Consider the following 26,515-nt stretch of genomic DNA (forward strand, 5'->3'; position numbering starts at 1 on the left):
ATACAAATTCACAAAATTGGAGTCGTGCAGATTTTGTGAATTTGCATCGAAAGACAAAGTTTCTTCGCAAACTTTGCGATCTTTCCACTTGTATTATCAACTGACGCTGAATCGTACGCAATAAAAAATTGTTGTCTATTATTTCCGTTGCAGAGGGAGCCCGCAAAAGTAACTAGCGTAATAAAACAATCATGCAAAATAAAAAAACTAATGATAACTGTCTCAGAACTTATTTATAATGATCCGATTCGCCTTGGTTTATCAATTCTAAGAAAAGCGTCTACCTAATTTAATTTTTTTTAAGAGCAAGTAACAATTACCTTTAACAAAGAATATCTTTTCCATAATTGTCTTAAAATATACTCATCACAAATTTTACAAAAATTCGTTATTTATCATATACTGAAAAAAAATTTATACTCTTTTGAAGAATATTATAAAATTGTATCGAAGAAAAGTCAGAATAATAGGCAAATTTTTGTTTTAACTTAACCTGTGATTCAGCGTTCTTCTGCGCTGTTTTCCTAGTCCTATCGGATCATTGCTACCTGATAGTGTTTTTAAAAGGGTTTTTAGGCTGTAAAAAATCGGAAAAAATTCTGATACACTCTTTCAACATTCCAGAAAACAATTTTACAATTGTTTGACTCAAAACGTTTTTACTTTTTTTTTTGTTCAAATTTGAGGTAGAATAATTCAAAATTGAAAATTCGCTTGAGTTTTCAAATCTCCGACTGGATCACAGAGGATTAATATTCTTGATTAAAATAATAAATTGCTATAGGATTCAGATTATATTTTAAATTTTGATGCTTAGGATAGAAATATTTGAAATAAGTGATATTTAATATTTATGTACTTAATTTATACATATATTTTTCTACGTGTACACAGGAGTTTATTTTAAGTAAACGTTATTTGTTTCAAGTAAACAATAAAAGTATATTTTAAAATTATTGTTAAAAAAATAATCTTTGCAAAGATAATTGTTATTTAAAAGAAGAAAACTAAAAGTTAAATGATCGCTCTTCTTAGCAGGCGATTGACATTTTTTCGTATGTACTTTAACAAATGTAACGCTTTACCGTTGCCATTACTTAGAAAACAATAATTTGATACCTTTTTATATAATACTAAAGTAAGATGTTAGATTTTAAAATTATATTATTCAATAATCAATAAAACTTAAAACTCTAAACCATAACAATTTATATTAAATTTATCTAATAATTTAATATATTACATTAATAACTTTATTTTCTAATTATCTCTATACTTTATAGAAATTCATAATTGCACATTTATTATACGTAACTATTGATCTAACACACCGATTATTATACTTGCACACTAAAGAAGCAAATCTGTTGAATAAATGTAAAGATAATAGCAAGCTAAAGTAGCGATAAAAGTAACGGTTAAATTCGTTACTGTTACAGAAAAAGAGACGATTGTAAAAAAAAAAAAAAAAAAAAAAAAAAAAAACCGATGATGCGTTACAACTAACGCATTACTTTCCAACCCCTCGCATACAGACGGATTGAAATTATCGGAAGAAAAGGCAAGAGATGGAAAGGATTTTCTGAGAAAACCTGAAAAAAATTCTGATGAGGGCACACATGCGCTTGTGTCGATATTGGCCGTGACGTGCGATTGGATCAAAACTCAATTTCGTGTCTCGACCTGTAACGCGATGATCTCGTTACGGTCCTTTCCCGTTTTTCGATCCGGGAATTCTCTTCTCCGCCTCTACTTTTAATCATGACTCTCGCAAAGCAATGCGGACGCGCGCAAAGAGAGGACAAGATGAGTCGATACATAGCGTTGGACTAAAAGAAATTCAGGAGAATAAAAAAGAATACCCATAGGCCGGGAAAATTGCGGCGAATGACACCTGCGTGACGTTAGCACTCCCATTGTTTCGAGATTATCAGATGCGAAGGATTCCCAATCCTACCCCGAAAAGAGAAAGATGTTTCGGTTATACCAACAAGAAATATTAAAAGTATACAAAATATATTCGGAAAAATTATCAGAGTTCCGATTATCGAGATTAAATTTCTGATTTTTATAGCTAGAACGTTTGATGGATTTAATAATAAGTTTGATTTGTATCCATCTAGTTAAATCTATCTACCAGATTTCCAATTTGTGTAACTAGATTCCTTTTTCTGTGCACGAATTTTTTTTTCAAAATATACAGCCTCGCGACTCGAATTTCTTCATCGGCGAAAGCGAAGAGTTTTACACGAGTCGCGTTCAAGAAGCTGACGCGTAATGTACCGTAGCGCACCAATAAGTGCATCCATTGTTGGGAAATGTGAAACCCCAGCGACGTGCTACCGCACGATGGCCAAGATTTCTCCCGCGTTAATATGTTTCCTTTCAAACCTGATTGTATCTAATACGGAGATCATTGTTCTATCGTGAGACATTAGCACAGCAAAACTTTACACGCAACCTATATTCCACACAGAAAAAAAGAATATTATTGTTTTGAGAATATCTTTATTTTTGAACGGTAAATTAGATTGTACAGCGTTAAACAGACTTGACTCGCTCACCTAAGAGAAAAGAATTTTTTTTACATTAAGAAAAACATTCTCATGATGCACTAATAATTTTTTTTAATATTAACAGTTAATAATAAGTCGAGAAAAAAATTTCAGAAAATAATATCTTCAAAGCAAGAATACACAATTTTTTAATATTATTTTATGTCTCATGTATATTGAAATAAAAATATATTTTGTTAAAATTTAAGATTATACAATTTTTCAAAGAACATTTTATACTCTTGCCTACATATAGAACGATTATTAAATAATGTAATAAAAATCACATTAGAGTTTTAATTTGATACTAATTTTATATAGTTTAAGAAAAATATATTCTATATATAATGTTTATTATTAATTTCCATAAATTAAGAGGAAAAAAACATATCAGAAGTAATAATGTCGTCAAATCAAGAATTGGAATTTTTCAATGCTTTTATTTATCATTATCAAAACAATCATATCGTGCTCCCTACGATTGTATTGTAATAATATTGAAATAAAAATGTATTTGAAATTTAGAATTATTGCATCTGTATCTGAAATTTAAAATTATTAAATTCTTTAAAGAATATTTTATATTCTTGCCTATAATTAAAACGATTATAAAATAAAATTGTATCGATTTTAATTCGATATCAATTTTGTATAGTTTCATCAAGAAAAATATATTCATATAATTCAGGAATAATTTTCATAAGTTGAGAGGTGTAAACAAATATTGCAAATAACAATACCTTCAAATCAAGAACTAACTGTTTAAATATTACTAATTATCAATCATATTGTGCCCTTTAGATAATTATAATAATATTGAAATAAAAAATATATTTTTATGATATTCGAGATTATGAAATTCTTTAAACAAGATTCAGTATTCCCGCACATATATGAAACAATAATTGTTCGATAGAATATATTAATTTTAATTGGATACTAATCTCTTTTTCTGTACACGCGCGCACAGGAAACGCGATTAATTTCCTATCGCTTCACGTCCGACCTTTGGCATCTCTCCGAAGAATTCGAAGTACCGTTCACGACCTCCACGTCGAGATCCTTCGGGTCGGGGTTATGCGATCGATGGACATCTTTATTAAATTCTGTCTCTCGCAAATTTAGAATAAAACCCGGATATAAATACACGTGAAAATAACAAGACAAATAGATTCCAGAGGCAAAAGGAACAAGATATCTTTTTTTATTAAAACGCGAGAAGCGTTATTTAAGCAATGCGGGAGATATGTAAGGTAATACCAGCGTCGAGACAATAAAATAAAAAAAGAAAAAAAAGGAAAGAAAGAAAGAGACGAGCCCGCAGGCTGCGCGAATGCGGTTTCAAGAGAACTCACGCGCGCATCGGAATCCCATTCTGATACCGTGATATTGCAATCCCATTGTAAATGTCTCGCTCTATTTCATCGAGACGCAACCCCCTCATCGAAGTCCGCTACGTGAAAGAGTCTTAAACCGCCGGTTCGGCTACTTCACCCTTTCGAAGCGGCGAATTCTCGCCTCGTCGGATATCGTCCGCAGGCGCCATTAAAAACAAAAAGAGAAGAGACGAGAAGAGAGCGGCGGAAAGAGGAAAAAAGATGAAAGCGGAAGAGCAAGGGAGGGGGGGGAGGGAGGAGAGAATGAGGAGAAGGTAAAAAAAAGAGGAAAGGGAAGAGATGTTAAAAACGACGGTTTTTAACGGGAGGCAAGCCCTTCGCGTGCTCACCAGCGAACTCATCGCGCTTCATCCCCCCTCCCCCCCCTTTTAACGCCTGTCACTTTGTTAACGCTCTTTCGAGAGGTTTAGATTTTACGGTAATTAACGAGAAATCGTGTTACTCCGATTGCAGATAGGTTCTCGCTGTCCAGAGACGGGGGAGGGGGAGGATAAGAATCTCCGGTTGTCGTCAGAGTCCTCGTCGATAAAAATACGATCTCGCTACGACGATGGACGGATAAAACGGGAGAGGGGAAGCTTCGCTCTTGGAAGTCACGGTCGTCAATTTGAGCGGCGCGGCGCGATAATGCGGTTGATTTCGGAATCCGCGACTGATATATTAATAATTCGCAGCGGAGCGACGAGAGACGCCGGGACCTTGACGTCGCCCGATTGCGGTGGCGATATCGGCGTATCGATCGCGGAGGTTTATCAAATTTACAGCGGCGGCATTGGCTCCGAAAATAATTCGTTTAACGCCGTAGGTCTGCCTGCCCCCGCCGAAAATGCGCATTCTGCGCGTTCTATTTCCGATGACGTCGCTCGGAGGGATGTTTTATTCACCGGACGAGTCGACGAATTATTCACGGCGGCAAGACATTCTCTCTCTCTCTCTCGAGAAAAAAAAAATGAAAAGAAGCGGATGACCTTATTACTCGTTGGTAACACGCAAGATCCTTCGATTGTAAGCCGTACCGTCCGTGTAATCCAATTATCGTTAAGCGTTACAAGCGAAAATTTGTACGTCGTCTTTATTAAGGAGGTACTCTACTGTATCGTGCTGCTTTCTTGGACGCTTTTTAGGAATTTTTTCCGGAGGAAACGAGTGAACACTTCAAATTAAAATGTACGGAGATTATGCTAATATAGAGTCAACACTAGACGTTCTTGTGTAAAAAAATATATAATTATTGAGAAATTAACATAGACATTTCGGTCGTTGTTCGGATCGTCCTCAGTACAAAAAAATTAACGAAGAGTAGTAATTGAAGTAGTATGTTGTCATCACTTTTCCTAAGTTGAGGCTATTTAATTGGAGTCAAAAAGTAAAAAATGAAAGGTATCAATCTAATTTTAGTAAGAACGGTAAAGGGATATTTACTTTATAAACCTGTAAAATTGGAAGAAAATCGGTTCACTGATTCTCTCAATCGTGGACACCAGTTTCACAAGACGCGTTTAAAGTTTCCATTAAAAGTTTCTACAATGAGAAAAAAGTTAACTGATTTTTTTCAACTTGATTGAATTTATTCAGTTCAAGTATTTACATATTTAAATTAAATATTATAAATTAATGCAAACACTGAAATTCAAATACATTTTATGTATTCAAATATATAAATATTTGAACTGAAACAATTTAATCGAGTTGTAAAATTCAGTTAACTTTTTTTTCAGTGTATATTGTAGATAATGTGCAGCGATCGGTTCTTTCTACTGTAGCGTAAATATTCAAAATTTCTAAATAACATATACTTTGCAGGAATATTCTATAAACAGTAAGAATTAAAAAAATCCAAAAAGTTTTCGACTTTTTTGATCTGATACAGCAGAATACTGGATAAGTTAATTTATTTTTTTAAACTAAATTAAATTAAAGTTAATAGTTTATAAAGTTAATTTATTTACGTTAAGAGTTACATGAACAAAAAGCTAACTGGTTAAAAGTTACGTTAAGATTAAATTAAAAATTAATTTTAAAAGCAATATTCATATAAAATTACAAATTTGTAAGCTTTTCAAATCAAGTTACTCAAAATAATTATAATACGGATGATCAAACAAATATATTATTTTACGTGTAAATCAAGTTTATATGAAATAACAAAAAAAATTTTTTATGTGGAAATTTATTTTTTCTTTTATATAAATAAATTTAAATTTGGTAAAAAAAATTAATAAATTAAAGTTAATGTGTAAAAAAATAACTAGTTAAAAAAAATTAAGTCCTTTAAGCTAAGTTAAAAGTTATTAACTCTTTACCTTTATTATTTCACTTTTAACCTTTTAATTAGATACTACCCAACCCTGGTAGAATGCCATCTTAAGTTCCAGATCACAGTTGCGCGACAACAGAAATACGCGAGGGCTGCACGCGGGATCGCGCGAGTTTTGTAATCCGCGAGACGACGGTGAGGTCGACGAAACGAAAATTTTTTAGCGGAGAACGGAGTGGGATGCGTATTTCGACGGAATGAGAGAAGGCGTAAATAACGATAACCGGTCGGGACGATTTCGGGATTTATCGCGGGCGAGTCGAATGAGGCGAAATAAACGGCAGGGCGGAGAGGAGGCAGACTGGCAAAGAGCGAGGGGCGGGCGCGCAAGCTGGCCGCGCGTAACGAAATTACGTGCGCGGACCGTCGTGGAAAAAAACCCGCCATGATGGGATGGTTTCGACGAAACACGGCAAAACGCGCGTACGCTTTCGGCAGTTCGAAGACTCCGAATGCTCCGATCGGCGATCAGATTTCAGGACTTGCGAGAGTCGAGGACTGAAATAGAGAACGACTTACATAATGCTAATTGTAAGAGAGATAAATGATTCCATTTATTATGATACACAGAAGGACAGTGTCAGATCAAAACTAACATGTCATATTTAACAATCGTTTGTGTTTACACGTTCATATGTAAGCAAGAAGTTGTAAGGGAGACTGACGCCATGTGCTTTCTTTTAATATGTATCTTGGAAAAAAACAGAGAATATACAATTGAGAAATCAGCCTTTTAGGACATAGATATTTTATCCTTAAGTTTTACTAAAATACGTAATATTTACATTTATAAAAAAGAAAAAAAACCGATTTAGCAATAAAATTTTTGATACTTCCGACATTATTATGTATTAATATGTATTAATATTTAGCTTGGGTGAATAAAGTTAAGTTACGTGTTACAGACCAAAGTTTCTCGCAAGAGTGCAGGACATATTATTTTAGGTAATAAATGCAAATTTTATTCATAATTAATTGAAATAAAGCGGATAGGTGGTAGAGGTCAGTTAGCTCATATGTAGTGAGATTAGGTATAATCTAATTTGTAAACATGTAGTTTAGTATACACATAATGATATTTTAATCTAACTTTATCTTAACCATCAATTAAAACCCAATTTACAATAATGTAATTTAAAGAATACAAATCATATTACGTTTTTACGTACGTGATTATTAAAAATCTCTTTGCAGTTTCTTTTCAAGTAAAACAACTTCAGAAAAGCTTATTTATGCAAAATAATCCTACTTATAATAAAATTTTAATAATAAGATGCATATTACGTGCCTTTTATATCGGAGCTCCAAGCTATAAACCAACCTAATCCTAGTATTTTATTTCGGCCTAAGATGATCACGTTGATGCACGTTTACATTTTGGTTATTAAAACCTGCGGCCAACAGGATGGTGGTTAGCAAATGTTAAAATAATAATTTTATTCGCTACAATTGCGATTGTATTTGTTGCATGAAAATATTTATTTCACTTTTACCATCCATACTTTGATATTTGAAATTATCATGATTTATAGAAAATAATTTCATACTTGTTAAAAAATAATAAATATAAGATTTATATTTATATTAATAACACAGCCACACACAAAAAAAGTGTCACGTCCAAGAGATTAGACCCATGTATTTCTACGTATTTTGAGGCTCTGAAACCGAATATGACCTGTGAATTGTGCTATCAGATCAGGACTTTTTTTACCTTCAAAAAATTGCTAAACATTCCTTAAAATTACACACTATTCAGATCGGTCCTGAAAAAAAATCCTGACCTGATGGCGCAATTCTGAAGTCATATTCGGTTTCAGAGCCTCAAACTACATAGAGATACATGGCTCTAATCTCTCGGACATGACACTCTTTCTTTTTTGTGTGGCTGTGTAATTATTGCTATATTGAGTTTTCTTTTAGAATCTACTCTAAAATTATAGGAGTTGTGGGATAATATAAACTTCAAAGAATTTTTCTAAAATTTAACCAAATTTTCCTGAAATTTTACTAAATTATATTAAAAATATATACAAAGTTCTTCGTAATTCATGTTGTCCCGTTTTCACGATTTTGACAATAAATTAAGAGAAAATTCTCTCCATATATTAACATTATAACAGTAATAGTACAAACCGACACGAATCGGATCATTATAAGTTTTGAGATAGTTATCATTAGTATTTCATACAATCTGTTATCATGATAGTTACTTCTACGTACTCCCTCCGTAGCGGAAACAATAGACAAGGATACTGGATTGCGTATGATGCAGTGTCAGAACATCATGCAAATGCAGAAATCGTAAGTGCACGAAAAAATTTTGTCTCTCGTAATAAAATCACGATTTTGTGAGTTTGTAACGAAAAGGCTTAATATTTTTCAGTTTATGTATACATTTTTATTTCTTTTAGATTTTGTTTCTTTTAAACTGGTGATCCACTTTAGTCCCAATGTTGGAGCGAATCGGACAATTTCCTCCTCTTGATTTTTTTCGTTGTATAATAAGATATACTACGTATTATTTTATTCTACAAAGCTCAAGTCAAAGATGTAAAAATTATAATAGCAAAACTAGTTTTTTATTTTTTTTTACCCAATGAAAAATTGATCCAATTCGCCTCGGAATTCTACCCTAACTGTAAAAATGGAGTTTCCAACCAATAATTACTTTACCAAGCAATTGTAATCACAAATATCAAACACTTTTCTCTTAGTACATATATGAAACAAAAATTACTGCAGCTTATGCGTATCATCACTATTGCGTATACAGCCTCCTTCGGGCCTACACGATCAGCCTTTTTGCTTCTTGTGCTACGTAAATCGAGACGGTAAACGTCGCTTTTTTTTCAGAGCCCCGAGCACGAGTCGAGACGTATCGATTCGGGCGACAGGGCGCCCCGCTCCTCTCTCGCAGTATTTCTTTCGGGAGAAATTTCTCGCTATGTGCTTACGCGCTCCATCGCGTGCAAACAAGCCTGGGAGCCTCGGCAGCCAGGTAAATCGCCCGGTGCATCTATTATTCCGTCAGCCACGTCGCAGTCGAGCAGGGAGAATCTCGGAATTATAACGAGAACGTCCGTCGGTGAAATCTCGTCGCATCGCCCCACGATCGTTCATAAGTAATATTTCATACGTCGCACGGGCAAGTTGGACAATTATTACTGCTAAGTGATACTCGAACAATGTTTCTTGAATATTTACGCTAATATTTCATATACAGAGTAGCCCGTATTACAATCATTTGTATAACACAATGGGAGAGAGACTGATTTCTCTTGAAAAAAATAAATTGGAAATGTGGAATAATGAATTCTTTTTATATGAGGCTTTGTGATTTCGAGAAGATTTATTTTAAAAGTCAATTGACTAGTCGTGCATGGAACTACCCTGTACACACGTGCAATAATTATGTTAAACTTTGTTGATGAACTTTGATAATTGCAAGTTTGCTCTTCTTTTCATATTTAATATATGTATACATACAGACACAGTGTGATAATTACGGGACGTCCTATTTTATTTTTGATAGTGAAATGTCTAAAAATTGCGAGGTTTTAGGAAAAAACAAACGTGTCTGACAAAAGTTGTAAAGGGGCAAATATAATAGTAAAATCAATTTTCGAAAAAACTGATTTTTCAACATTATATTATCATCATATTCTTATTACATTATATGATTCACTTAGTTATCCTGCATATAAATATATTGAAGCAGGATTACAAAAAAAAAGTATATATATATACAGGGTGATTATTAATGACTGTTCGCACTTTTTACCATAAGAGCACGCAGTTGTAATTTCTAATATAATAATGTGTTAGAAATACGTATCCGTCGGTAAATCACGCTCCTATGGTAAAACATAGAAACAGTCATTAATAATCACCCTGTATATATATAGTTTATGAGATATTTTTATATTATTAACGTATCGTTCTAAGTAATTCAAAAGGTGAGGTTGTTACGGCTTTGTGTTGCATTTCGCGAATTTCCCGAACCAATCAGCTTATCCCTGCATAACAGGTGAGACTTCCTCTCATAACTTCCTTCCGCGATGAAAAACTATTCCTCGAGAGAATTCCTGTAAAATTAAATCGCGTAGGTAAGTTTATTCGCGACGTAAATCGAGGACAAAGGCGTAGAGGGCGAGAACGAAGAAAAGATGTTCGAAGACATCGAACTCACTGTCGACGTCTACGGATTCGACTTGAGCAACGATCACTCGCTTCTTTATTCCGTCGAAGCGACGGCGAGCGGAATTTTACGTTTACGACGTTACGACTACGCTCGCTTTCGTTCGCGGAAATCCGTTGCGTTACAGGATGCTGCGCAACCAATATTCGCCGACTGTATTTTACGCGGTAGGAGAAAATCAACCACGGGCAAGAAGCGAGAGAGAAAAGGGAAAGACACGGAGGATAAAGGGGCACACGGATGCGGCGGCGGCGGTGGAATCAGAGGAGGCGGGAGAGAAATGCCGATAAACGAGTCTGCGAGGAGCGCAAAGAGCTGGCTGGCTGTGCGAAGGAGCAGTCGTACGACCAAAACGACAAGCGCGCGGGGGAGAAGCGAAGGCGAGAGAATCCGATCGCGCGCTGGTGGTGTGACTCACTTGCCATAAAACGCGAAGGCAACGCGCGCCTCCCTCTCGCTGACGGGGGAGAAGAGGGGGGTGGGAGGCCCACAACCCCTTAGGGGTATTCGTAGAGGGTTTGCCTTCGATGAAATCGACCTTTCCTTCGCGTCGCGCGCCTCGCCTGAATTCTCTTCAGTTCCTAACCGCTGTTGTCAGCCGGTTTGCATCGAGAAAAGCCGCGCACAATCGCGGGATGCGTGAAACACCGAGGCCGCGCCTTCGGAAAATTGGGTCATCGCTTTCCAATGCGGTTTCCGACGCCACGATCGTCCGATGCGCGAAGATACGGCAAAGCGTAGGTGCTCGCTTTGCGAGTGAGAACTCTCGGCGCGGAAAAAAAATTAGTTTATTATGAAAAGTGTCTCGCGTATAAACAAAAATATAAAATCTTCTCTCTAAATTGGTGGATAATCACGATTACAGTGTGGCATACTTGACACTGATAAATCAGTGATTATTTTAACCTAAAAATCAATGAAAAGTTACTGGTAATCATTGAAAAATTTTTATTGATCAGTGTATTAATAAATACACTCGTAAATACGCAATAGTCATTAATAAATACGCGAGACGATAAATTCATTGATTCTTCAGTTGAGATAATCACTGATTATCAGCGGCATACTTGGTACTGACAATCAAAATTATTTACTGATAATCAGTTATTGTCCACTGATTCAGAGTTAGAGTTTTTTTTAAAGAGTTTGATAATCTTAAACTTCAGCCAAATATTTTATTTCAATATTACCCTTTCAGAAAGGATTTTTAATGACGAGATTAAAAATTAAACAAGGCCCTCGCAATATTCTATTATATAAAAAAATTTTTCAAATTTTCTTCGGATTAATCTACTGTTAAATCAAAAATATGATGAGACACAATTTTTCACTATCTAATCTAAATTTGTCCGAGAAAATTAATAAGAGCACCAAGATTATTTTATTTTAGAGAGATTACAAAATTTTTTCATTTAAGAATAAAATATTCCCTCCTCAATAATAATTATGATTGTCTCTATATTAATCTTATTTCACAAGATATGTAAAAAAATAATAGCACTGATTTCAAAAATCTTTTCTGCGGATGTATAATAGTCATCTAAAGAGCTTAATAATTATTTTGATAATAACAGTATTAACCCTTAAACACACCGATCCTATAAAATATGGAAACACATTTTTGGGTCCGGGAGACTTTTTCAACTTTGAGAAACCACAATTTTGATTACAATCAATATTTTTCTACGATTTTTTTTTTAAACAAAAGTTCAAAATCTCAGGAGTGTGATTACATAATCGGCATTGCCGACAAATAATTTATTGTGAAGTTATAAAAGCAAAACCATTAAGCAAAAATGAGAAATTGGTCAAAAATCCACTTTTCCTTCAAAACATCATATCTTCGCAACAACAAACGTTTAAGGACTTTCAAATATGGCGTTTTAAAGCTAAAGAGTCACATTTTCAAAATAAAATTTGGTAGTCATTTCTTTTAAAAAGTATAATTATGTAACGTGGAGAATATGAGGTATTTTTGGGCATCTAAAAATCCACTTAAAAAAAAAAAATCATATCTTTGCAACAAAAAACTTTAAAGAACTTTACAATACGGCGTTTTAAAGCTAAAGATTCATACTTTCAAAAAAAAATTATATTATTGTCATTTCTATTAAAAAATGTACTTATGTAACAAAGCAAATATGAGGAATTTTTGATTAAATCGTGTCTAAAATTGAAAATTGGTGTGTTTCATTATATATTTCGGAAAAACTCTTTTTTCTACAACATTTTATAGTATTCCAACTTTAGACAGAGTATATGCGAGTAACATCTGCAAATCGACCTGTTCGAACGTATTTTGTCCAATTTTTTTATGTAAAATACTCACAAAAAAAGTTTCACTTACACACTATATGGGTCGCATTGACCCTAACAAACTTTGCTGCCGTGCCGTTTGAATTCTAGTTGACCAAAAAAGTTGATCAACTATATCAATTGAAAAAGGAGATTTCAAACTTTTTTTACGTCTTGGTCCGAACCTCCTATCTCATTCCGTCTTCACATAGCAAGCGTTCAAAACTTCATATGGGATCTCTTAGACCTATTTACGTGTTTAAGGGTTGACCCGTAACGGTCACTGGGGTCTGTTTGACTCCAACGAAAGTTTCGGCCAAGTTTTCTCTGTTATTATTTTAATATTGGACTTTCGTTGCCATATATCGACAGTTCTAAGTTTCTTCTGTGCGAGGGAGCTGGCTGGAATGTATTAGTTCATTTTCGTAAATTCATTTTCGCTCATAAAAATTACACAAAGATAAATACATCTTTCTTGATAAAATTATATAAAGTTTGTTAATGTAAAGAAGTTATGCCCGTTTTATACATAGAAAAAATCCATTTAAGTAAATATAACTTTCAAATTATTCCTTAAGGTCACATATCAAAAGATAAATCCATTATAAATTCATCATTATTCAAAATGTACTTAAAATTCTAGTCATCTAATGCTTCAATCAAAAATATTAAGAATATTAAGTTACAACAAAATTTCGATTTTCTTATTTTTCTGCCGTATCTTCGACAAAATTTTATAATATTCTTCAAAAGAAAATGTATTCAACTTTTCAATATACAATAATAAGTTTTTCTCAAATTTGTGATGAACATATTTCAAGACTATTATCTAATATTCTTCGTTAAAGGTAATTACCTGCAACCAATATAATAACCATACAGCGCACATAATAAAACAAAGTGTAGAGAATAAAGAAAAATAATAATTGAATATAAAAAAAGAAAGAGAGAGAGAGAGAGAGAGAGAGAGACATACGGACAGACAAACAGAGGGAGAGAGAGAGAGAGGAGGAGCGAGAGAGGCAGAGATGAGTAAAATTCCGGAGTATTGTGTATACTTGGGGTGGAAGACTGACGGAAGTTGGCGTGCGACGTGCATCACGTGCGGCGTAGCGCAGAGGGACGGCGAGCGAGGGTATAACGAGGTTACGAAAGCCGCGCCGTAATGAATGCCAACAAGTCGGGAAATATTGTCCCGTTCTTCTCTTTAACGCGGAGAGAAGAACGATGGCTGCCGGGTTTGCTCTCTTAATTTGTTTGTAGAACGCACACTCTTCTCCGGCCGCGTCGCCGCGCGCCGCGCCCGTCCACTACTCGGCGAATCTCACTTAAAAACGCGTTGGTACGCGGGGAGGGCGAGGCTTTATGCGTCGCAGTGGCTCGCGCGCGCGGATGAAAAGAACTGAAATAACAAATAAACGCGCAACGCGAGAAATCGCGCTCGGGCCCCGCCGAGTGATCGCTATAAAGCACCGCGACGACGCGTCCGCCGCGCGCAATAAATTATTCCTCGTTAACGAATCGATGTTACTTCCCCCCGGGGCGATAATTAACGACGTAAGGGCAATTATTACCGGGGGAATGGCGGTTAATTATAAATCATTCCCCCGTTCCAATCTCGCAGATGCCGCCCGCGACCTCGAGTCGAAGGATTTATCTCGGAACAATCGCGCGCGCGCGCGAGATTCGTTAACATCGCCGCCGCGGCACCGCGGCGATTTCTCGGAAGATCCGATCGTTTTACCGCGCACCCCTGGTAAAACTAGATCGCCGACGATAAATCTCGTCCCGCGAGATTAAAAGCGCGTACGGCATGCTAACGCTGCGCCGAGCGCGCGCGTCTCAATTCGATTTTCTTTGGGTTAATTAATTCTCTTCATTAGGCGCGATTCGCGGAGGGAATACCACGAGATAATGGACACGTCGTGATTCTCAATTATTTGACGAATTGCCGAACAGAATTCGCCACTTACGGGTAAAATATAAATAATCTGCACGATCTGCGTCGCGTGTAACGCTACACAGAAAAAAATTATTATTAAATCAACAATTTATTGTTTCATATATAAGCAAGAATATAAAATCTTCTTCGAAGAATTTAGTTATTGAAATTAGACCATGAAGAAAATTCTTTTCTTCGTGTAAGCAAATTATGTCTGTTTAAGATTATAAATTCTACCAGGAAAATTTTATATTCTTGCTTATATATGAAACAATAAATTGTTAATTTGATACTATTTTTTTTCTGTGTACGTTTTACGTGTCGTCTATGTAAATAGCGATGGATCGTAGAAGTTCGTATTTCAGAAAATTAGATTTCATTTTTATTTTTAGTATTACGTATTTTTGTTTGATCAATGCTAAGTTTCGTAATCAGATATATTAACAATTTTATAATTTAATAACTTTTTTTGTATTGTATCGGTTAGTTCAATTTACATCGCTAATATTGTCTACAGAAAAAAGATTCGTGCAAACGTAACGTAAATAACACGTAGATAATATAATCCATGTAGACGTAATCTTGAAATTTGTAGTATAACATTGTTGTCGAATAAAATTATTAAATTTTTTAACTCTTTCAGTCACGTAATTCGGGAGATTTGCGAGCGGACTTTTACATCATGCATGTTACAGATTTTCGAGGTCGTTAAATTCACATCCGATGTCAGATTTCTACAATTTAAAATAGCAGATTTACTTCAAAAATTAAATCTATTTGATTCGCCATATTAGAGTCAATTACCAGCCAATTTAAATATAAAATTTTAATAGAAAATTTAAAATTAGCATCCCCTTTGTACATAAATAAGCAACGTATAAACTTTTCAAGTTACTGCAAAATTGCAGTTTATTTGTAGACACTTATACTGCTTTGTATTATAAATTGAAAATTAAATTTACAAAAAAAATCTACAAAAAAATTGTATTTTGTTCCTTAGAGTATCTATTTTATTTCAAAAGAAATGTGCATTTATCTAGTACAGGTGCAAATGAATTTAACCTTTAAACACAGTGTTAATTCTGGGAGATCGTGTACGAAATTTCAATCACTTACTGTATGAAGAGAGAATGAGATTAGGAAGGGGGAGGGGGAGTTTGAAGTCTGCACTATCGATTGCAACGTTGATTAGCTTTCAAGCTCAACTAAAATTCAAACGGTATGGAAGTAAAGATTTTGTCACATTTTCTTTGTTACATAATTGTAATTTTAAACAGAATGCCATAATATTTTCTTAAATGCATCATTCTTTAGTTTTAAAACGCCATAATATAAAATCCTTTAAAGTTTTTTGTTACAAAGATAGGATTTAATTTAAAAATTAATTTTTTACAAATTTTAATTTTATTTACTGGCTTTTTCTTAATAACACAATAGATTTTTCTACAATGCCGTTCGTTCATGCAATAAAACTTTATTTTTAAAAATTGTTGAAAAATATTGATTGGAACCAAAGTGACTTTTTCCAAGTTACACGGATCCTTCAGATCTTTGTGCAGTGTTTAAAGATTAATGTAAAAAAGTGGCAGTTTTTAGATATTAATTTGTTTATAACAACAAAGACTTTAATACTATTGAACAAATAACCGGCAAGTCAAGATTGAATCTTTAGATAGTCAAAAACAACAAAAAGTCCAATAGTATAGGAGAAGGTGGGGCAAGAAAAAGTAGGGAGGTAAAACGGGGCCTGTATCGCGCGATTCAGAAATTATAATTGAGCATACGTGTTAGATGCGACTCCTTGGTCATTAAAAGTTACCTACGAGTCAGCAAAATAGGCAGCTGCGTTATTGAAACTAGACCATAATTTATACTTTTCTGCGATTTTCTTATGACTACAAGAAGATATAACAGAGAGAAAACAGGCAGAGACAAAATAAGAAAAGAAGAGAGCAAGAAAAGTAGAAAATAAAATTATATAAGAGCCAAAGAAACGTATGAGAAAAAAATTAAGCTAAAAACGCATAGGTATCCTACCTTGCCCGCGAGAATATCCATCTTACCCCACTCGTCAGGTAAGATAGAAAGAAATCCCTCTTTTTTATTTTTATTAAATAAAGTTTATAATACTTTAAAATTTTATTTTAATGATAAATATATTGAAAAACAAATGTCCAAAGAATATTATAAAAATAAAGATAACTCGTTAATTATGAAAACCTAGCTTTTATTCATTCTTAAAGCTTAACTACCCTGTCTTACCCCACCTTCCCCTATTAATAAATATTATATAATAATTAAAAACAAGAAGATAAAAAAAGTGTTTTATTTATGACACGATGTGACTGAAAGGGTTAAATAAGAATTAATTTATATATAAGCAGGATTATCATACTTCATATATAGCAAGAATATTATTTATGAGTAGTGACTGTTAACCCTAGCTCCTCACACATATTTTTGGTTCCTCCCTACCTATGAGTTTATGGGACCCTCTAACTTTGACGTACCATATCTCTAAACAGAAAGCATATTTTTTAGCTCATAGTATATAAAATCGATATCTGAGAGTCTGATAAATAAGATAAAGGAGATCCGAACCAAAAATATTTTATTCTCAAGTAATTACCAAAAAAAAAAAAAACAAAACGTGTTGCACAAAATCGCAAAAAATAAGTATTCGCATAGGGTCCGTTAGACTCATGTGCGGAGAGCTAGGGTTAAATGAAATATATAGTCTAAATTTGATACTAATGTTTTTTTTCTGTGTACATATCTTACAATACTTGAACAGTTTCTATAAAATTTTGAAAACTTTTCGCAATGCTTACAAAAGATTGTCTCCGGTTTCATTTGTAGAAACGAGTTAGCGGAAAAAGGGCTCGATTAAAAGAGGAGCACGCGCCGAGTTCTCACCCGTCTTCCGACGTGTATAAATGTATTTAGTTTGCACAGCTTACAGCGTACGCGGGAGAACGAGGTCCGTGTAAACATTAAATGCATGTAATACGCGTAGAGAGACCGCGCGCGGTAGACGTAATTTTACCTTCCTACCAGTAGACGTAAGTTTACCCACGGGCAGGAACCTACGTACGCGAGTGGAAGGCCACGGCGATGGGCGGGGGAGACAAAATAGACCGTAATGTTCGACGAGCGCCGGTAAAAAGTGCACCTTTAGCTTCATCGAAACGAAATAAAAGGTGGCGCGAGTTCCACGTACGAGGAGAGGAGCCGCGTACGTGTGCGTCGCGCTAGAAGCGCAATATCGAGGTGCATCGCGCCGGCCGGCGACCGCGGTGCGCGCCCCCCTCCGGCCGAAAAGGAAAAACAACAAAAAGGGAAAACGTATCGAGACATCGATAACGGGAACGGACGAGCAGCGAGGAACAAAATGGATGAAGCGACGGGAACGAAACGGAACGTCCTCGAGAGCGGAATCTAATTTAAGAGCCGCTCGTAAAAATCACGTATTTCCGGATTTTGTAACTCTGTCGAACGACGACGAGGGAGGAGGGGGGAGAAAGAGGGGGAGAGGGAAGAAAGGGAGGCAGACTGTTTCTAAACTGTTAGTTTTACGAAACAGACAGTCCACTCGATGAATCAACGAGGAAATGTTTTCTCGATCGGTCCGCAAAGCGGTAAAATAAAAAGGAGCGCGACGAAGAGTTACGAAGCGGACTGCAGTTCGCGTTTGCTCCACTTGTCCTCGTAAATTATCACAAACTTACTGGTCTCTCTTTCTCTCTCTCTCTTTCTATTGCCGCGGCGATTCTGGCAAGTTTGCACTCTCGCCGAAGTTGGCGCGGGATAAAAAGAAATGCGCCGCGCCACAGTCGTCTCTCGTTAAATCCTCGCGAGAGTCAGGATAAGCTCGCCGCGGAGCGAGTGAGAGAGAGAAAGAGAGAGACCGGGATGGCTTTAATTAATTGAAGAAATAATTAAAACGTACGTGCCAGCGGCAGGCGCGGTCTCGTCAACGAGCTCTTTCCATTCTGCGCGATATCAGCCACCGTTAATTGTGCAAATTGCGCGGAGGTTCGCGCACCGAATTCGCCGAGTGGAATTTATCCGGTCTCTCGCGGCGCGAAATGCGAGATAACGCTGCGTTCGGCGGCCGAACGTGACGGTGCAACGAGCGCACTCGGGCGAGATTTGGAAAAATCGGATGGTATTACACAGAAAGAAAAAAACATTCTTATTTTATAAATATTATTTTATAAAATATTAATATTTTCAAAGTGTGATGTAAATATTAAAATAAGATTATATAGCGCTAAATATATAACTGGTTTATAAGAAAAAATGTTGTATAGTTTCATTATTCAATAATAATTTTTATAAGTTGAGAAAAAAAATATCGAATTTTAAATAACAACAGTTTCAAATCAAGAATTAGAATTTTTTAATACTAGTACTATCAAAACAATTATATTACTTAAAGATGTAAAATGGTCAACTTCAACATGACAATTATTTACGGTAAGAAATTATGGTAAAACGGTAATTTATTAGTAATTTCAGTGAAATTCATTGAGTTTGATAGTTTTATGCGCAAATAAGCTAATCATTTTTCACATTAATTCATAAAATTACACAACATTCTCACCAATTCTATTCTTTAATTGATGAAACCAATTTCTTATATATTTTTCTCTAATGTTTAAAATGCGCGACCATCACTGTTATGAACGATTTTATGTCTGATAAAGAGTCACATAGTGAACAAGAATTTAAGAGTAATATAAACTAAAAATTTTATACATAATTTAAAATTTTTATTAACATTTTGAAATTTAGCTTTCTGTTTTAATACTTAATTTTATATTTTTGTTAGATATTCTAGTACAGTTACAGAAAGTTTATGTCTTTTTTACATGCAATTGTAAATTTAAAAGCTTTTGTTTCTTTGTTCCCTACATTACATTTTTTAAAAATTACATATAATTTATCGTTAAAACATTAAGATCATAAAAAAGATGCTGTAAGTCTATAAAGTATAATATAAAAAATATAAATTAAAAGATATTGTACCTTTACACCTTTTTTTATTTTAAAAGTCTTAATAAGAATTTTTATTTAAAATTTCACGAGTTACTGTGTAACTAGTTTCCTCATTATAATACTATGTGTTATATGTAGCGTATGAATATACAATATTAAAATATTTTATAGAGAAAGGAGTTAAATAAAATGTTCTATTTAAACATGTTAAAAGCTAAATGCTCCTTACGAGATTCATATCAAAGTATATTTCTGAAATTTTTAAATTACTATTACTCTTTATGACTATTATAATATTGAAATAAAAATATAATATTTTGCTAAAAAAGCCGCCCATTTTCACAAGGGTTTTGAAACTGCGTACAGTTAATCATATATAATTTTGTAGATAATAATAGTAGCATTTAAGAAAAAACAAGTTTAGATTCTCAAACCTCCGTTAAAAATTGTTCTGTATTGTTCATTCTGAGTGCTTTTATTTTATTATCTATGCTTATAAATTTTGTAGTTTCATCAATAAGAAAGATATACTATTCAACATATATTATTCAATAATTATTTGCATGGATTGAGAAGAAAAAAAACATCGGACAGAAAATGACAATATTTTCAAACAATAAATTTGACTTTTTTAAACTAAAATGAAGTCTGCTCGTATGAATTTGGAAATAATTCAAAATAAAGTAAGGCCAATAAGACAAGCAAAAATTTGGTTGTTAATAGTAATTTTTTAATTTAACATTCAATCATATTAGACTTTTTCAATTATTGTCCTTAAAACAATCACTGTGCTCTTTAGATGATTATTATAATATTGAAATAAAAATATAACATTCTGCTAAAATTCAAGATTATCAATTTCTTTAAAGATAAAAATATCTTAAACAAAATTATCATTGTTTTACATACGTATAAACAAAAATATAATTCTTCAATTAAATTAATTAGAATTTCATTATTAAATAAAATAAAATAAATTAATTTTGATTTGATACTGAAGTTTTTCGTATTGTTTTCTTTGTGTATTCACAATTGTCAATATTTTCATCGTGGCGGAAAATATTGATTCCGACGGAATATCCGAGAATATACGAAAATTTGGTTTGTTGAAATCCTTCTTTGTAATGTCATATCTTTGGATAGTTCCTTTCATCGCGATGGCTATCGTGCAAAACATACAAATTGGGAACGTTTAAATTGGTCGCGTATCAATATTGACCGGATGCTTTCTCGGCAAATGGCACTATTTGAAACGAGATAAAGGCTTCAACGCCGAGGATTTGATTCGTTAACCGGTTCCTATACAGAATTTTTTTCTTAAAACTTATCCTCAAAATCATGACACTTGGACAACTACAACTTTCATAAAATTTAGTAAAATTTAAACAAACTATTTTGTATTTTATTGTAACTGATACTAATAAATCAGAGAAAATCACATAAAATTCTTCATCATTCCATATTGCTCCACGATATGTTGTTTTTACTACCATGAATTTAAGAGTAAGTTTTAAGAGAAAAATAAGAATATTTGGTCTTTGTGATTATAACTAAATGTTAAAATAATTATGGTTAGAGAAAGAGCAGCTCCATGTTTTTTGTTCTTACCATTATAAATTTAATATAGTTAAAACTAAAAATAATTACAATTCATAATTATTTTGGTAGCAACAATATTTAAATTGTAGTAATTGCAACTTTTTTTTTACCAACAAAATACATTGTACGTTATTATTATTAAATTATAACAATATAATTATACATAGATCTCTAACTATATTTTAACATTTAATTTCTTATTATCATATTTATTATTTATTAAGTTGTTTATTATATTTATCATGTTGTTCATTATATATATACATGTACACTAAGAAAAAAATTACTAAATTTAAATAAATATATTATTAGTTAGTATAACTCAACTTATTTAGTGAAAATTATTTGTTTGCAGTAAATATTACTAGTTTGATATAAAATAGTTATTCGAATCGTATTAATATATTTAATTAATTTTAGTAATTTTTTTCTCTCAGTATATATACGTTAAAGTATTGACAGTGTATATATATATTGTTAATACTTTAACGTTCAATTAAAGACATAAATACTCGATGCTCCGTGCTTTCATGTATTCTAGGAACAATTTTCACTTACCTGTCGATGTAACCGTCGCCGTCGCCGTCGCATGCCTGGAACAGCTTCCGGACGCGTTCCTCGTCGCAAATGGAGCCGGTCTCGCTTTCGGCATCCGCGGTCTGCGACATCTTCTCACTGGCGCCCGCGAGTCGCGGCCGTCTCGCAACAACGAACGATCATCGGTATCCCTGCCGATCCCTGCCACGTGTCGTCGCTTGCCACGCGACGTCTCATTTGTCCGACTTTGTCTGCCGCGGCGCGCCTCCTCGCGAATGCCCGGAGGATCGTCGGGATGCGCTCTCCCGCGTGTTTATCTATCTTGCGACGCGCAACAACGCGTGCCGCACGCGCGAAAGGTCTCGAGGCATCGTCGCGCGCGACCGCACGATTGAGAACACGCGTCTTGCGCGAAAACGCTAAAAATAAGAAATAGACCTATTGCAAAAAAATAACGCATCGCGCATGATATTTACAAAGCGAGTTACGAACGATCCTAGTTAGATTGATAATGAAAGACTTATCTTTAACCTTTAGGTAAGTAGGTTGGAGTGACCACAGCACTCCAGAAAACAAAGAAATGTAAAGGATTAGAAATTCTTCTTTTGGAAAAGTAAAATTAAGTATTGTCTACAAGTCTTAAAGTTCATTTTTTCTTGCATTTCTCTATCTTCTAAGGGTTTAACTAATGTGAATTTAAATATAACATAATATACTAATGAAAAATATTACAATAATAACAGCATTTCTGTGGAATGTTGTCAGCATCCTATCTACTTGCTTACGTAACTTTTGATCACTTACCTACGTAAAGGTTAACAAAATAAATAACCAGTTAAAAATCAGTTAAAAATCAGGTAATAAAATTAAAAAGTTGGCGACTTTAATCTTAACTCAATTTTTAATGATTTAATTTTTTAACTAGTTATTTTTGGACCACACACATACTTTAATTTATTAACTTCTCTCTTAAATTAAAAATTCTTTATAAAAGACAAAAAATATAAATGAAAAAACAATGTTTATTTCATTATTTCATATAAACCTAATTTACAAATAAAATATTAAATTCGTTTGATGATCTATCTATCTATATTGTGATTGTTTTGAATAATGTAGCTGTAAAAATTTATGAATTGAAGTCGGTTTAAACGACTTCTAATAGATCAATTAATTTCATTGATTGCCAGCTGTAAAATTGAAAACTGATTATATTTAACCTAATTTTTTTATTACTTTAATTTTAAAATTACTTAATTGTTAAAGTTTTAAATACATAAATTATAATTCGCAGAAAATGAACAAAATAATAGGATTAATTCTCGAATTAATTTTAAATTTTGGAATTGGCTATTGTTTTTAATCGGTCGATCAAGGTAATAAAAAATGGGCCAGTCTTAGGTCCGGTTTTTCATTATCTGATTAACTTGTGATTAAACTTAACTTGATGTTTTAACCAATGAGCTTCACTTGTGGCATCATCATGGGTGAAGCTCATTGGATAAAACATCATGTTAAATTTAACCATAAGTTAACCGGATAATGAAAAACCAGGCCTTACAGTCTCTTTCACCAACTTCCGGTTAAGTTAATTAACGGTTAATTTGCAGAAACGCCAACAATAATTTCGACATAACAACGTTTTTTTTGTGTCGTGCTTTATATTATGCGCAATTATAAGTAATATCTGATAATTAATGTAAATGGAAATTATTAGAAGAAAATCATTCGCGCAATAAAATTAACACAAATGCAAATTATGAGAATATTTTCCTTCCTCTTCTTCTAATAACAGACTGTATTTAGTTCTCAGGTTAGCAAAAGTAATGGCTAAATTAATCAGTCGATTAGATTAAACGGAGTTGGTACAACTGGTACAAAAGACCCTTACCAACTCCGATTAACTTGATTAGCCGATTAAATTTGAGAATGGCCAATTTTGCAAAACCTAAAATTGAGCATATGCTTTTCTTGTGCATTTTCTGCAAATTATAATTCATTTACGTATAGAATATAATACTTTAAATTAAAAATTAATTTTTTAATTAAAATAATTAAAAAAAGTAATAATCAGTTTAAGTTCAATCTTACTTATGCAAAAAAAATATAAATACTTAAAGATCATTAATAAGCAAAAAAATTTTGAGTGAATAATTAAAGAATTATTACATTTATTCTAAGAGTCTCAATACAATGCGAATATCGTGAATGATTCTCGACTTCACTCATTGTCAGTCTTCATCGGCACGAAAATCAACAGATTACTAAGAAATTTCAAATATTAAGAATTGCTGAAGTAATTCTAAAACGGTGTAATGAAAATGTTAATTATTAAGAGGTCCACATCGTCAGTCTAACATAATAAAGTTTTATATAATTATATAATTAAAATTTTTATATAATTAAAATTCATTAATGTCAAGCATCCATTATAAAGTTCACAAGAAATATAATTAAAAAATTCAGCTAGGAGTAATAATCAGTTACAAGTGCTACACTTCGCTATTGTTAAATTTAATCAAAGTTGGATAAGTTAATACATATACATGTAACTAAATTAAGTTGACGTTAATGGTTTACAAAATTAATTTAGTTACGTTAAGATTAAATTAACTTGAGTTAAATTAAAAGTTAGTTTTAAAAAGCATTATTCACACAAAATTAGAAATTTGTAAGTTTTTAAATTACTCAAAATAATTATAATATGGATCATCAAATAAATTTTATATTTTATTTAGAAATTAAGTTTACATGAAATGACAAAGAAATGTTACTTTTTAGGTAAGAATTCATTTTTCTCTGATGAATTTTTTCTTACATTAATAAATTTTTAAATTATTGATAAAGTTGATGGATTAAAGTGTGGATTGTGTGTTTCAAAAATAATTAATTAGTTAAAAATTAAATTATTTAAAATTAACTAAAGTTAAAGTTAATAATTTTTTAATTTTATTATTTAACTTTTAATTTTTTAACTAGTTACTATTTAATCCTAAATTTAATCAAGATGGTGAATCGGTCCATCGGAGAATTTTACTGTAACGTTAGTCAAATAATAAAATTCTTCGATGTCTTTGTTGTCCCTCGATTCTGAGAGCAAATTCTAATAGAAAATTATTTCTTTTCTTGTACTATCACACACTCCCAATTCTTCGCTCTCTCCTGCCCCTGCGCTCTTACTCTAATTTTTCCCTCAGCCATCCCATCCCACTGCTATCATTTATCTTTATCTTCGAGCTTTCAAATAAAGAAAAGTTATTTCCCGTAATATCAACAAAAACCTGATTAGAGATCGAGATCGGGACGCTCGGTCGCAATTTTTCGGATCAACGGCGGGGAGATCGCGCACGAGATTGTCGAAACGAGCGTCCCGATAGCCATATCGCGATATCTTCTACTCACCTCGCTGTCGCAACCCCGACTGACCCTTTCCGGATCGGACTGGGAGGACGAACTCGCGCCGCCGGTCGCGAGATCGGACATTCGATCGGGCGGTTCAGCGCGAGTAGACGGCGCGCGGAACGCGGGTCAACGACAGATCCGTCGGTCGCGGGAAGCGTTGGGAGGATCACAGTGCGCTCCGAAACCGCCGCCGGCGAGGACGGGGGAGGAGAGGAGGAGGGTTATCGCGGCACGTTGCCGCGTCACGCGCTCCGACCTCGTGTCATCGACGTCGCATCGCCTTCGGGATCCCGAGGAAGGAGGGGACGTGATCCTACCCTTTCCCCTCTCTCTCTCGCGAGCGAGAAACTCCTCTCGTCGACGCGGCGGCGCCCGCCGCCGTTCTATTTTTGGACGCGCGCGACGGATGCCACCCGCGGTCTCGCGATCGCTGATATAAACAGATATCCGTCAAGGAATCACCGGCGAAATTTCTCCCGTTCGAATCGTCATTCGGCGACGACGCGAGAACCCGCGGAAGCTGTCCCGACGCTCGACGCGGTCCGAATCGAGCGAGCGATACCCGGCGCGTTCGCTTCCTTTCGCGCACCGAAAACTCACCGCCTGGCGTCCGCCGCGGTGTCACCGAGTCACTAACCCTAACCTCAAAACCGGACCCACGACTCACCCTGGCCGCAACCACGACTGATAAAAACTATCGATTGAGTCCGCGGCGGTCAAATACTCCGACCGGTCGATCGCAGCGACATCTCGCGTGTCACGAGAGAATTGTGAACCACTGCAACGTGTAGTTACCAACTCAGTCGGCAATATTGGGCAAAATTATAATCAATTTATCAATGACTAAAAAAATTTAGTTCTTGATTATAAGAATAAATCTTAAGCATTAATTAAACTTTCAATCAATGAAATAAAATAATAAATAAAATTATATATAATTATCAATTCGATCAATTAAAAATGGTTAAATGATTAAAAAATAAATTTTATTATTAGTACTTAGTTCTGGCACCGATGCAACAATATTAAAGACCATGATATAATTGTACAGAAATTCACGCAATTATTAAAATAATTAAGAGTACGAAATTGATAATATAACATTAATTTTATTATTATCCTAATATTTCGTAGATATGTATATTTAGAATCAGATAGGTACTCATTTTTATTTAAAGTAGCAAGTTTAATATTATCTTCCCACTTTGACTAACCACAGATAATGTATGACTCGATTTTGGACACCATATGAGTGCTCTGTCTGAGTAA

The 26,515-nt window shown here is 34.0% G+C and overlaps 1 protein-coding gene across 1 annotated transcript in view; it reads right to left on the minus strand.

The window, feature by feature from the left end:
• LOC105200127 (colorectal mutant cancer protein) overlaps window positions 1–25,932 on the minus strand; it is a 101,034-nt gene extending 75,102 nt beyond the window's left edge. The window contains exons 1-2 of the mRNA XM_011167529.3: window positions 25,247–25,932; window positions 21,866–22,263 (exon numbers count right to left, since the gene is read on the minus strand). Of these exons, the coding sequence (XP_011165831.1) occupies window positions 21,866–21,975 (110 nt within the window). The 5' untranslated portion in view covers window positions 21,976–22,263; window positions 25,247–25,932. The remainder of the gene's footprint in view (window positions 1–21,865; window positions 22,264–25,246) is intronic.
• Between the last annotated feature and the right edge of the window lie 583 nt (window positions 25,933–26,515).

Source organism: Solenopsis invicta, chromosome 4 (assembly GCF_016802725.1).
Source record: "Solenopsis invicta isolate M01_SB chromosome 4, UNIL_Sinv_3.0, whole genome shotgun sequence".
Lineage (NCBI taxonomy): Eukaryota > Metazoa > Arthropoda > Insecta > Hymenoptera > Formicidae > Solenopsis > Solenopsis invicta.